Below are 13,732 nucleotides of genomic sequence, written 5' to 3' on the forward strand. Positions count from 1 at the left end.
CCCCAGACCCCCCCTCCCGATGAGTTACAGTTTAGTTCGTACAAATGCCCGATTTGGGGAATGTCGCAACACGCACACACCACAATCTCTCTGGAGAGCTGTCTCTTACCGGCTCCGGGCCAGGAAGCGGCGCGCACTTAGACGCGGTGGCCTGCCACGCTTTGGGAGCTTCAGATCCGAATATTTTGCAGCGTGTGGTCCGGTCAGGAACAGTCCTTGACTCGCGGGTGTGACTTACCTACCAGTATCCATGGCATTGAAGTGCTATGATATGGTTAACATGTATGTCTCCGGTAAGATTCTAGCGGCTTTGGCATGGACAGCCTCAATCTATTCCTAATTTTCAGGACCACGGACAACTATTTATTCCGAGTTCGGAGTATATTCCGCAAAAAAACTCATTGCGCTCTGGCTAGATGTCTTGTCTGGCGCCGTACTGCCGACCCCCCTGCTGCTAGTGGGCACGGTTGCTATACAGGTTTTCGGGGGCCATCCATCTACCTATCTACTTGTTTGCGCCTCAGTCCCCTGACGCTACTACTGCAACCCCGCCCCCCGCCCCGCTGCATTGAATGTCCTCAAGCTTAAGAGTTGTTCCTCGCTCCGTAGCCCCCCTTGTTTGGCGGCATACCCTCTCTCCCTCTTAAGCCCCCTTCCCCCCCTTGGGTGCCTTCAGCCGGCTTACAAGACAAGACCTACCTCCTGGGGTTGTTCATCATCCTTCAGACCATCGGCACGGTGTTGGTTTGCCTGCGGGGCTTCTCACTGTTTCTGCTGATGCGGGTGTGCCAGCTGGGGGCGGCGGTGGTGCTCAGGTCCGCGGTGTTCAGATACCTGGTGAGGAAGGGGCGGCAGGGAGGGCACAAGTTAATGATAGAGGGTAGATGCGCCAAAGGAGGGCCGCTCGTGGGCGGCCCCCTCCTAAACCTAGCCCTCCTAACCCTAGCCCCAACCCCAAACCCATCCCCCGGAAGAGGGGCGGAGGGTTTATGGGGGTAAGTGGGGGGTTCCGGCCAGGGACACGAGCGGTTGAGAGGTGGGGAGTAAGCAGGTAGCTAGGTAGCTAGTTAGGTTTCGAGGTTGGCAGCGAGGGAAAGGTCGGCCACCGTAACGGACGGGTCGAGAACACCTTCACCATAGATTTACTCCTCTCGTAACCCCCTTACCTTTTCGACCAAGCACCTCTCCATCCCTCGTCTTGAGTACTCCGCCCACCTACCTGCGCCTCCCCGCTTCTCCAACGGCAAACCTCACCCGCCCCTCGGCCCCCGCCACCTTACCCCCTACCTAAACCCGCCTTGCCTACAGAAGCTGATGCTCTCCGCGGGCGACTTTGCCCAGCTGGAGACCATGTTCATCGGCTTTTGGTCGTACATTTCAACCATGACAGGATTCTGTGGGGTGCTATGTGGCAGAGACAGCAGTGGGCCAAGAAACCCCACCAACACAGCCGTGCCCAGTCGGGCTGGGACAGATGAACTGCTGGATGCCGCTGGGTTGGGGATGGGAGGGGAAAGCGGAAGTCCGTCAGCAGGTCCTCAGGGCGCTGTGGCTGGGGAAGGGCAAGGGGCGACCAACAACAGCAGCAGTGGCAATAGTCCTCCGCAACCACCGCAGCAGCAGGGCGAGGGACAGGGCCAAGACATTGCTCTCCAAGGGGCTCCTGTGGTGGGCCCCAGCGGCAATACTACTACCGCGCCCCCAACACCACCCGCACCTGCACCTGCACCCACACCCGCACAAGCAGCTCCAGCCAGGGGAGCTGCGGAGCTGCAGTTCGGGGGGGAGCAGCCGGTGGGGAGTACTGGGCTAGCAGCTGCTGCTACCCGGCCATTGGCCACAGATGCTCCAGCACTTCATTATCACCAGCAGCAGGGGCCTGTTTCCTGGGTCGCTCCGCCAGCCATATCAGGTGCAGCTTGGAGCCAGGGGAGGGTGGCACGGCAGCAGCAGCAGCAGCAGCAGCAGCAGCAGCAGACCCTGCTGCTACTCGGATCCGCGGCAGGGGAGCAAGTACCCAGACCCACCACAACGGATGCAAGGTTATGGCGCAGCAGCACTGTCCATCCACTGCAGCAGATGGCAGCGACAACGACAGGGCCGGTGGCCGTGGTGACCGCTGCTGAGGCTGGTTCCATGTCTTCCCTGCGAGTACCAGCTGCCGGTACAGCTGGTGGGGCGATTCATAGCAGGGGCAGAGGCAGCTCAGCGACTGCCTCACTGGCACCGGCAGCAGCTGGTTCAGGAGGTCCGCCGGGGGTCGGGGCAGAGATGAGCTCAGAAGGCCATAATGTGGGCTCGATCCTGTCGGTTGCAACAGTACCTGCTAGTGCCGCTGGTTCCCCTCAGCTGCAGCGACTACGCCAGCAGCTGCAACTGGCCTATTACCGGCAGCGTCTTCGACAGCAGTTCCACATGCTTCACCAGCATCAACCGCCCCAGCAGCACCAGCAGCACCAACAGCAGCAGCACCAACAGCACCAACAGCACCAACAGGAGCAACAGCACCAGCAGCAGCAGCATCAACAGCACCAACAGCACCAACAGCATCATCATCAACAGCACCAACAGCACCAACAGCTTCATCATCAACAGCAGCAGCAGCAGCAGCAGCACCAACAGCAGACGCGAAGCGAGGGGCCGTGTGGAGGGCAGCCACCTGCATCCACCACTTCGGGACTACAAGTGGTGGACAACCTCCACCCGCCCCACCATCAGCAGCAGCACAACAATCAACAGGATCAGCAGGCAGGACGGCACTGTTCAACATGTATGCCCCCACCCGCAGGAGAGGCGCACGGATCCACACAGCTGCTGGCTGGGGCTGGGGCTGGGGCTGGGCAGCTGTCCCGGCAGGGAGACCATCATCCAGGTGAGGCTGGCTGCTGGTGATAATGGAGCAGGGGATGGATTTAGCAGCTGAGTAGCCGCTGAGAAGGCCTCTTGAGAGCGCTTTAACGTGTTATTTATAGGCGACATGTGTGCCGTACTGTACGACAGCTACTACATTGGGGACGGTGCTCACTGTGAGGGTGGATGGAAATATGCTGGCGGGTTGCAGCAGTTTTACTTCCTGTGATGATGCTTACACGGATGGAGACCAGCTATGCAGCAGCGATGCCAGCCCGCAAAGACAGCAGGCGAGACCACCAAAAGCCCTGTTCGCTCCAAGCACGGTCAAAGAGAGAACCCCTGCAACCGCAACCTTACAGACACAACAATAGACAGCAGCGAGGACACCGCAAAAAGGCAGGACCGGGGCAAGCAGGAAGTGAGATGTTTTACGGAACTCGAACCCCCCCTAGGACATCCCTACGATCAGACAGGGCAGCTGGTACCTTCCCTGGAGAACCTCAGCTTTCCCGGCCAAAAGCAAGCACGAAATCAAACCTCCAAGCAAGCAGCTCCACTGTAAGGGCAACACCTCCTACCCCGCCGACCCAAACGAAGGAAACAGGGTTGCAAGGTTCAGGCGGCCAAGGCAAAGAGCAGCAGAGCTGACAGATGTCCAAACTCTGCAGCAAGAAGCAAGCGCCCGCCCAAGGTGTCCAGATGATGAAGAACATCAAAGACAGATAGACAAGTAGCGGAACAGCCCACAATCGAGCAGCAGCTGATGAGCAAGAGCTGCGAGCGGGCGCAGCTTGCTATGTCGTATGAAATTCCACCGAGTCCAGTCAGAACAAAGCCAACAACAAATTACAGAAACCCAGACTGAGGAAGAAGCACACTCACGTTAAAATAAGCACCAATAACCTACCAGGAAAGCGACTACCGAGAAACAAACCACAATCGAGAACAAAGCCGCCAGCCACCGTCCCTGGCGAAACACCATTGCGCCCTGTGATGCTGCCTGGGCCCCCGCCATTGGCTGCCGGCTGCAGGGCTACAGTAACAACACCACGTGCACGGTATAGGAATGTAACATCCTAGTATGCGTCTGCCTGCTTGTGCATGCCTAAGCAGAGTGCTGTTCAGTGTTGCCTTATGTGTATAGCATGTTAAAGGATGTCGAACGCACATGCTTGATAGCCGGCTAGTATGTATGTTGTTACAGGGTGGTATAGCTTCACCAGCGGGCCCCTTTCCCGAGGCAGTTCCCTGCTCTCCCCTGCGAGAGGGGCACCCTTATCACCCTTATCACCATCATCAATCATCACGTTTCTGTTGCTCATTGCATGTGGTCAAGAAGGTTTGCCAACACTCCTCACTTCTTACAGTGAGCCTCCTCTTGAGTCTCCTCTTCGGCTAAAACATAGAAAGAAATAGTGCCTTCATCTGGGGAGGGTGGGGATGGGGATGATGGAGTTATCGATGGCTCCCTGCCCGCTGTGCACCAGGGACCGAATGTAGTTTGGTGCAGCATGACACAGCGGTGTCAGATCTGATGGGAACCTCGTGAACCTCGGGACCTACTGTGCTAGACAGACGGACCACTAGTGTAAGAAGGGTTCAGCTCCCTTGGCATCTCCCTGAGTACTCTTTGCCTGGTGTTACAACTAGTAGGCTGACTGGCTGTGTACACAGTACAACAACTAACCAACGAGTGGTGTGCAAGCCCAACACAGGAAACCTCGTTTTGTATAAACCATCATGTTATCCTCCTGACAGAGACACACACACAAACACATGCACGTCTTTAATTGCCGATGCAGGCAGCTCCGATGCTGCAGCAGGTGACGTGCCTGCACAGCAGGGCATGCAGGCGTTACCAACACGTTCCAAGGCAGCCCCGGTGGTACTCCTCCAGCCCCAGCCCCACACAGCTCCCCACTTGGCCCACCAAATCGAGGATCACACCCAGAACCGCTCCTATGAGCGACAGGAACCCTTATTGGACAATATCTCATCAGAACAAACCCGGTGGTGCCAGCAGGAGCAGCAGGAGCAGCAACAGGTCGCTAACCGCCACTTGACATCGAGTCAGGCCACTGTATCCTCCAGGGTTCATGATGGGTTTGCACTGGTCCCCGTGAAACAGAGCATAGGGGCTGCTGCTGCTGCTGGTGCATCATCCCATCAGTCAGCAGCAATAGTAATGCAGGTCCAGCATTTGCCGCAACAGGGAGCAGCATGTGGTCAAGCACTGATACTCCAGCAGCATATTGCACCAAAGGATAGCAGGAAAAAACGAGTGCATGCATTGGGAGTGCATACAGGCAGTGGAGCAGCTCCCAGCAGTCTAACATCTTCACAGCAGCCGGAGTCAACTCCTCTTCAGTCACAACTTGCTGCTGTACAAGAGCACCTGCTCCATCCCAATGACCAGCTGCAACTCCGGTTGCAGCAACTACAACAACGGAACAAGGCACTTTTGTCATGGAAGCTGCAGCAGTGCGCTGCTGGAGGTGAGGACAGAGGTAGTGATAGCAGCCTCCAGGGTACTGCTGGTGCTCCTGAGGCTGCGGGGTATGTGACACTGTCTGCCCTGCAGACAGCAATCCTGGAGACTCAACAGCTGATAGAGCAGCTGACTGGGGCTGCTGTCCAACAGCGTATGACAACCCTGTCGGCCACACCTGCACCATTTGCAGCCCAGCAGCAATCAGTGCAAAAGCAGCAGCAGGTACCATTGGCTGTGGTGGGTGTACCGCAACAGCCACTGCAAGTTGGAGCGGTGGCCACCTCATCACTGACCACAGCTGAGGGGGAGCCTCAAGTGCCAAGCAGCTGGGCCCAGCTTGGCACCTCCCCAGGTAAGGAGCCCCATAAGGAAACCCAAGGACCAGAAACTGCCCTTGGGAGCCACAAAGGCAACAGCCCTCAGCTGCAGCCTCTTGGTACAATAGTACCACCTGCAGGCTGTGGAATCGAAGGGCGTTGGTTGATATCAGGAAATCACAATCAGAATCAATCACCCGGCACGTCTCTGCTGCTCAATTCTCAGGTGGCACCAGTTCATGAGCTACAGACAATGGCGTCAACACCTTCTCTGCATACAGCCACACCACCTGCTGTTGCTTCTGCAACTGCTGCAGCTGTGGTAGTACCTGCAACCACATCTAGTACCGCTAAAGGAGATCATGTTCAGCACAGAATGGCAGAGCCATTTACATTTGAGGCAGCCTCCACTCGTGTGGGTGCACAAGACGAGGGCAGTGGTAATGTCATTGCCAACAGGGTTGTGCACGGTTTGTCCCAGTCACCATTGCACCAGTTATCCTCGCCCCCAATTCAGATGCAGCTGTTGCAGAGTCAGAAGGACGCTGCTGTAGATGAGTGGATAGCAGGCAGGGTGGCGATCGTGTGGAATGAGGGTACTCATATGGGGGCAGGGGGTGATACTGGTATGGGCCAAGGTGCTGCGGTCAATAGAGGAGTGACGCATGGTGATGGGGCTCTTTCAACAGTTGGGCCGACGCAATTGAAGCTTGATGATACTCTGGTTGTTAGGCACCAAGAGGATGGTGCAGGCAGAACACTAGGAGCTGTAGGTAGAGGCGGCAATGGGTTACTCACTGAAAAGGATTCTGGTGAGGGTGGGAGCAGGGTTGGTTCAGCGGCTGCCCTCAGAGTCAGTAAGACTGGAGGAAATATTAATTGCAGTCGATTCAAGACAGCACAGATGCTCGAGCAGCTGTCGCCAGGACGCAGATAGTGCTTACAGTCTGCTAGAATCGATGTACTTCTGAGTAGTTGGCAATTCACTATTGGTTCCTCTGGTGCATTACCTTTGTATTGGAACTGCTCATATCATATTAACCTTGCTTGAACTCAGGGGCTGGTGATGTAGGGGTTGTGTGACTTGTGAGTCACCATCAGGTTCATGCCGGTATACAGGGAGCTACATATCCATGTTGCCAGTATCTTGAAGCCTTTCTATGGCATGTGGTCGAAAATCAAACCAACTTTTCGGCCTTGTACATGATGAAGTAGCGCTACTGTAGTAGCTAGCTGGCCACAAATAAGCCCCTTTGTGATGGGAACACTCCAGCATGTATTCGTGGTCTGTCAACAGCTACATGTAATTGAATGGGCTGCATGCTGGAACTCAGTAATCAGATAGATTGGTATGTATGATGTGTGGGACAGGGGGTTCATATGTTCACCCTGTGCCCACTACCCAGCAGACCCTGCCTTCGTATTTCGGGGCACCCTTATCCGTCCCCTTGCCGTTACCCTAGCTGTCTTCTCAGTGGGTCGCTTAGGTTCAGCAGCCCCCACGGGCATCCAACGGAATCGGCCAGATCAACGGCGCCTCAACTCCATTCCTGGTCAGCTTGCAGGTCAATTTCATCCCAGGTCACCACCATCCTTCGACTAGGGACACTACTCTTACCATAGGAAGAAATTTCGACCCGGATAGGTCTCAATCCCAAAACCTCTGGGGGCATCGGGTAATGCTTTGCCAGTAGTGTCTGACCTTGTATAAAAAGCATCCTTCTATCCTTGTATATGTATGTTCTTACAGGGTGGTGTAGCTTCACCAGCGGCCTCCTTTTCCGAGGCAGTTCCCTGCCCTCCCCTGCGTGAGGGGCACCCTAATCCATTCACCCCATCCGACTTGAGAGTGTCTTCGTTGGGTTCAACAACTCACCACCAGCATCCAACCAAATCTAGCGGATCAACGGCGCGTCAACTTAGTTCCTGGTGAGCTCGCAAGTTGATTTTATAACGTCCTATACCGTCCTCTAGATGGCCCTTACACTGCAGGAGAACTCAGCCCCAGCCAACCACGGCCGTGCGACTGCGGCTCACCAGCCACCACCCGACCACCATGCGGCCCACCGACACACCTCCACGGGGCAACACGTGCGCGACAGAACAGCACACGACGCGAACCCAAGGAAAACGCCCAAAGGCTACCTGAACAAGCTCACGCATTGCGACCAAACTGCCTGAACCAAAGAAAAGGGGGGCCTAGACTGCACCAGCAACGAGCCCTAGCCTACCGGAGCTCCCCAAGGCCGCACTACTGAGCTAGGAAAAACCCAAACCGTGACGAGGGACCAACACCAACCCTCTGTCGACTCGCCGACTTTCCCGCCGCCCCTCAGCGGGCGTCTGCCACTGGCCCGCCGCTGGCCGAGCCCGGCGTGGAGATGTCTGCAATTAGCCAGCGTAGAAGCGAAATAGGGTGGTTAGGAAGCGAGGGGATAACAATCGCAGACCATGGGGGAAGGTGGGTGGGAAATGGTTAACTACAAGCTGAAGCTCTACTGAGTGAAAGGCAGAATGCCTGCAATGAAGGAGCTGAAGCGTGATATACTTGCCACTCGAATACGGTTGTACGACAGTCGCACACAACAGACTTAGAGGCTCCGATTGCTTCACTCCATTGCATCGAAGCCAACAATTCTGTGCTCTTGTCTCCCTTAACCGTCTTCTCGTGGCTCGGACTCTGACGTACTTTCTGACCGTGCTTAGAATGGTGGAGACGGGAAGCTGGGAGACCGGCTGCCATGGCCCTTACACTGCAGACAGAAGAGATAACCGCTCACCGGCGAGGCCTAGGCGGTGGGAGACCTCCAGTTTGGCCGCAGTGTCGTGCCGCGTGTAGTGCTCTACCATGGCATCTGTATGCCAGTGGCCATGTGCCTTGTGCAACTCTGCCGGCACTCCACGGTCCGCTGCCGTGCTGTTCCCGCCTATGTGCATGGAGTGCACCTTGATGTGCCGCATGATGCCTGCCAGGGATACCATTCTCAGCAGCCGTGTGTGAAAAGCCGTGTATGACAAGGAGTGCACTGGCGCCTCCCGTGTGCCAGTCAGAGGGCCCGAGAGGTATCCACCACGCTGCATCTATTGGACTGGTCTGAGGAGCGGTCCCATATCTTCATCTGCTGTCAATGGCCTTCTGCGGTAGCCCCCTTGCGCCAGCAGGCGTTCTGTAAGACCGACGGGGCAGCAGGGACCTCCGGAGCGTGCAATGACAACCCAGCGATTCTGGTGCCTCCTGCGCCAGTTGCGTGTGGAGGGCTTGGAGGTTGGCGGTGGCGTCGTCCCCCAGGGGGCCCAACAAGGCCCCTGCACGTGCCGCTAGATCTGCAGGAGGTGGGCGACCGGGTCAGCGGGGACGTGGATGCGTGTTTTGCTGGGGCAGGAGAAATGTAAGAGAAGCACCAGGGTGGCCCAAGCCGATGCACCTTTGGGGGTCGCAATGCCGTCAGGACCCGGCAAAAATAGATCCGCTGCCCGGCCTAACATCATGACCTCGTGGACAAAGGGTTTGAACCAGATGCTGTCTGCAGTGATCCTGGCCCACCAGTCCCTGGTCGACCAGTATGGTGCAATCAGGCACACGCGGGCCTTGCTCGCCTGTGTAGGTCACAAGATGTGTGTGTGTGTGTTACATGGTTGGGGGTGCGTGAACCCATAGCTGTAAAACTACCCATACGAGCCGAAGGCCCAAGGGCAATACTTCAACGCCTAAAGCCACGGAGAACAGGAAACACCGCACATCATCCCAGACTAGCATCCAAAAGGGGTAACTGGATAGGGAGGGAGGGTATTGGATCGGAACATTGACATGTTTTCTTCTATCTTCAGCTAAGGGCACATGGCCTTTAGGTGCAGCATGTTGTGTTGGCAGTCATGTGAGATAGGATGCAGATCATTCAACGTTGTGGGCCTGCTAGTGGCTGTAGGTGGGTATTGGTGTTGAACTGCTTTTCAAAAGCAGTAGTGTCTTGTATGCTAAACTGTGAAGCACAAGGATACCTTAAGCCATATAAGTAGTGCCATTCATTTCTTGCCTAGATTCAGTAGTGCCATCAGTAGTGCTTCTGGAACAGCAGCCTGGATTCTCATCCAGTCAATTAATACCTTGGTAATAAGCGAGGTATTTTGCGTGATTGATGATGTTGCTTGAGACAGCTGTGCCCAAACATCTTCAGATAAGGATGCCTCTGTTGCACACAGCAGCCCTCTCCATACCTCACTTGGAGTGGCATCCACTGGATTGAACACCTCCCCCTCTGTCACGCCACCAGCATCAGCAGCTGCCACTGCAGCTCCTCCAGTTCCCAGGCTTGCTGATTGGCACAACGTCCCCAAGTTCTGCCAGGCAGACATGCACATGAGTGGATAAGTCAGCAGTGTGGTGTACCATGAGGTCCTTCATTTTTGGGCTGTTGCATGCTCGGGTTTTAAGCCCATGTTGGCCCAATACAAGATCCAAGAATCATGGCAGACACATATTGGATGCATGAATGGGAGCACCTACCTTCCCCTTTGAGCCATGGCCACCATCCCTGCCCTCCAGAGTCTCACTGCTGTTTACAGCAGCAGTAGCAACTGCACCCGTGGGCACAGCTGCTGGCATGGCTGCAGTATGTGGCTGGTTACTGGCAGCAACACAGACATTTACTGCCCCAGTAGAGATGAGTGGAGACAGTGCTGTAGCTGCTGCTGCCTGTTGCTGACTTTGAAGATCCTCCTGTCGTTTCACCTCATCAGCAGACTTGGCCATGTTTTCCTTCTCCCTCATGAGCCTCTGTCAGCATGCGATATGGGTGGCATTTGTGACTCACTTGTATATAACAATGACTGAATTACATAATTTTGGACAGCCCTAGGTAGGGTGCTGGCCCCTGGGCCTCCAGGTCACATGGGCCCATACATGGATGTAATGGGCCCATGGGCTCTGAAGGTACCGTCAGAGTGCAAAGCAACATGTTAAGATGTAAAGCACACACACATACATATATACATACATACATATATATAGGGTTTGGCACTACTGGTAAGGCACGACCATTGCCCCCGGGAGATCCCGGGATTGATACCCATTAGGGTCTAAGTCCTTCCAATGGTGGAAGGCATTGCACCCCTAGTTGATGGACGGTGGTGACCTGGGATAAAGTTAACCTGTGAGCCGACCAGGAACGGAGTTGGGCCACTGTCGACCTGGCAGATTCCGTTGGATGCTGGTGGTGGGTGCGGAACTTGAGTGATCCACTGAGAAGTTGACTAGGGTGACTGGATGAGGGTGCCCTGATATACTGGGGAAGGCAGGGTTTTGCAGGGTAGCTGCCACAGGCGAAGATACACCCCCCTGTTTCACACATCATATTCCAACATGATTACTCGGCAAAGCCCATTATGCATGGGTACATGCTGTCAGATATTAAAGTAAAATGTGACACTAGCAACATGTCATTGCTTAAGATGTCCTACCTTCAGCTCATCTAACCATGGGCGCTGGGGTCAGAAGTACTTGGCTCCATATTTGTAACCGATTTGGCCAGGCAGAGGCTTGGGTGCCTTCTCCAGTTCAGCCTTCACCATCACAATCTTCATGTCCAAGTCCATGCTTCTGTAAGACGAGCCACACATCCACAGCACATGTTCCTTTGCCCACTGAATCAGGTAGTCCTTGAAGTTCTGCTTCTTCACCACAGACCCTAGTGCCTGTGAAAGGCAAAATGGCTCAGTACCCTGAATGAGGGTGGGCCAACAGGGAAGATGGTAGGATCATGAAGTTTGTATACACTATATAGGCACTTACTGGCTAGAACCCGGCCCAAAGCTAGCAACCCGTGGGCTAGTCAACACACAGCAGGCAGGGGCACTCCCTTGTACTCTACATACAGGATGGGGCCCCACATCTTTTGACCGCAGCAGGGTGCATGTGCAGAACACGGGTTATTTGTGTTGCGGCCCTCGTTGCCATGCAAACGGAAGGAAGCTGCTCATTGAGGAAAGGTTGGGTAATGCCGACACTGACCTCCTTTTTGTAGACGATGTCCCAGATGTCAACCGCGTTGGAGGACACAGGCGCCTCAGCCGTCATGCCCTTGTACTGTAATTGTTCACCATTGGGATGAACAGAAATACAGTGGGCGTATTTCCAGCTTAGATGTTTGATGTTTAGTTGTGCCGACCTGGCCTCTTGAATACAGTCATAAAGGTGCCCTAAGACTTCTTCGCTGGACATATTGCGACAATGATTTAAACTTTATGTAAACTCAAGGATCAAAAACGGCTGGTATGAGTTACCGAATGCTGTCGGTGTTGAGTGGCATTGTGCATGTGCGCATCACAGCTGACGACAAATTGCCTGGTAGTCTTTCGCATACAGACTAAACAATTAATTCTTGTTCTTAATTGTTTGGTATCATGTGGCCTAGCATGCTGCAGTAAGTGTGTACGGCAACGATCATCGCCGCGATGCAGGGATGCGACCGTATTCGGTTTGGCCGTCTGGCGTAATAATGGACCTCAAATTAGGCGTATTGCGTATTAATACGCCGGGGTTCACGCCATGCCGTATTACAATACTCGTGACGTATTCCTTTTGCGCTATTCCGTCAGGGAATTCATGTTTTTCGCTTTTACAATGAAAGGCGTATTGCTTTAGTGTTTGGAAAACGATCTCTCACAAGATAAAATATGAATTTGGGCAACAGCCAGACCTGGACAGCCATCGAGCCATGTGCGCACACATTCGCGTCTGCATTCTAGCATTCCTAACAAACCGTGATTACCGTAGTCTTACTTATACGCGACGTTACAAACTGTGACGGGCCTGGCCGAGAGGGGTCTGACATTTCTTCGGTTTAAAAGCGAATGGCGACCAAAATATCCGAAAGTATGGTCCACATTTCTCCGTTACAATATGAATGGCGGTCGTCGCGGCCCACCGCCCCAGGGCCCCGATAGCGGAGAACTGCACCAGCAGCAGCCATGCAAGCAAAGCTGAAATGCACTTCGTTTGCGACTCTGTGCGCACACGCCATACGAGGCTGACATGTTCCTTCGTTGCCATCAGTGCAAGGCACAGCACTTGCACCCGGCGCACATGGCTCCACATAAACTTGCACTGACAAACCGATGGCGACACCCTAGGGCCAAAAGCTGGTCCGGATTTCTACACTTCTTGAATGGCGAAAACCGCCATTAGTTTGTAACGTCGCGTATTAGTAAGACTACGGTATCACAAATATTACAGCCCAAATAGAGATAGCTTGGGTGTCAGGCCAACACCACAGACGACAGACCACACCCCCCCTCGCCAACCCATGTCGCCTCTGGGTTCAGCTGGCGCTGTAACGCTGAGCGCCAGGCATCCTACACCAACAATATCGATTAAGAAGTTAGTAAGAACGACGGGATAACACCTGTTTTGACGCTCTTGAGAATACACCAGGGGCCCGCCTTGGAACTGCGAACCGCTTCACTCGTTCACTCCCAAATCCTGAAACCCTATGTTGATTTTCCGCGTTTTGCTTCGCGCACGTTTTCCATTTCGCGGGTTGATATTACAACAAGGTAAGTTGCAAACCCAATGATAAGCGAACCTATTACCTAATCCTAAGTATCAACTAATGACACCAATGACTCGGGAATGTCAATAGCTCGATATTTCTCAAAATCGGCACGTTTTCAGACTGTACGACAACCTCACGACAAACATTACGCCGACAATACGCCAACAATACGCCAACACATAAACAGCCCAACTGGCTGGCGTATTCGGCGTATTAATACGGCCGTATTAGCTGGCGTATTAATCTGGAATACGGTCGCATCCCTGTCATCGCGAATGTGGTGGAATCCTTACACAAAGGTCATAGTATAATTCAAAATAACGCATTTTTAAGCAGCCCCTCGCACAAATGTGTCCGGTCGTACTGTGCCCAAAAACAGTTCGTACATCGTCCCAAAAGAATTTTCTTTCGAATTTTGCCGTGCGGATGCGCGCGTGCGATTCGCAAAATGCGCCTGTACAAGTGTATATAAATTTTCTTGGCGGAAAAGGACCAGGTGCGCCAGCGCGTTGCGCAGGTGG

The 13,732-nt window shown here is 54.2% G+C and overlaps 2 protein-coding genes across 2 annotated transcripts; one reads left to right on the forward strand and one right to left on the reverse strand.

Moving 5' to 3' along the window:
* Nucleotides 1–250: 250 nt before the first annotated feature.
* VOLCADRAFT_98393 (uncharacterized protein) lies at nucleotides 251–7,264 on the forward strand (the record flags this gene model as incomplete). Its single annotated transcript, XM_002957247.1, has 11 exons — nucleotides 251–293; nucleotides 677–837; nucleotides 1,309–1,423; nucleotides 1,748–1,794; nucleotides 2,153–2,248; nucleotides 2,789–2,872; nucleotides 4,656–4,676; nucleotides 4,751–5,348; nucleotides 5,535–5,696; nucleotides 5,979–6,473; nucleotides 7,068–7,264. The coding sequence occupies 11 exons, from the start codon at nucleotides 251–253 to the stop codon at nucleotides 7,262–7,264; spliced, it is 2,019 nt and encodes a 672-aa protein (XP_002957293.1).
* A 395-nt stretch (nucleotides 7,265–7,659) lies between these two features.
* On the reverse strand, nucleotides 7,660–11,878 carry VOLCADRAFT_98394 (uncharacterized protein; the record flags this gene model as incomplete). The annotated part of the gene is made up of 7 exons (XM_002957280.1): nucleotides 7,660–7,736; nucleotides 8,442–8,627; nucleotides 8,842–8,985; nucleotides 9,882–9,999; nucleotides 10,166–10,435; nucleotides 11,227–11,379; nucleotides 11,669–11,878. The coding sequence occupies 7 exons, from the start codon at nucleotides 11,876–11,878 to the stop codon at nucleotides 7,660–7,662; spliced, it is 1,158 nt and encodes a 385-aa protein (XP_002957326.1).
* Nucleotides 11,879–13,732: the final 1,854 nt, after the last annotated feature.

This window comes from Volvox carteri, assembly GCF_000143455.1.
Source record: "Volvox carteri f. nagariensis unplaced genomic scaffold VOLCAscaffold_71, whole genome shotgun sequence".
Lineage (NCBI taxonomy): Eukaryota > Viridiplantae > Chlorophyta > Chlorophyceae > Chlamydomonadales > Volvocaceae > Volvox > Volvox carteri.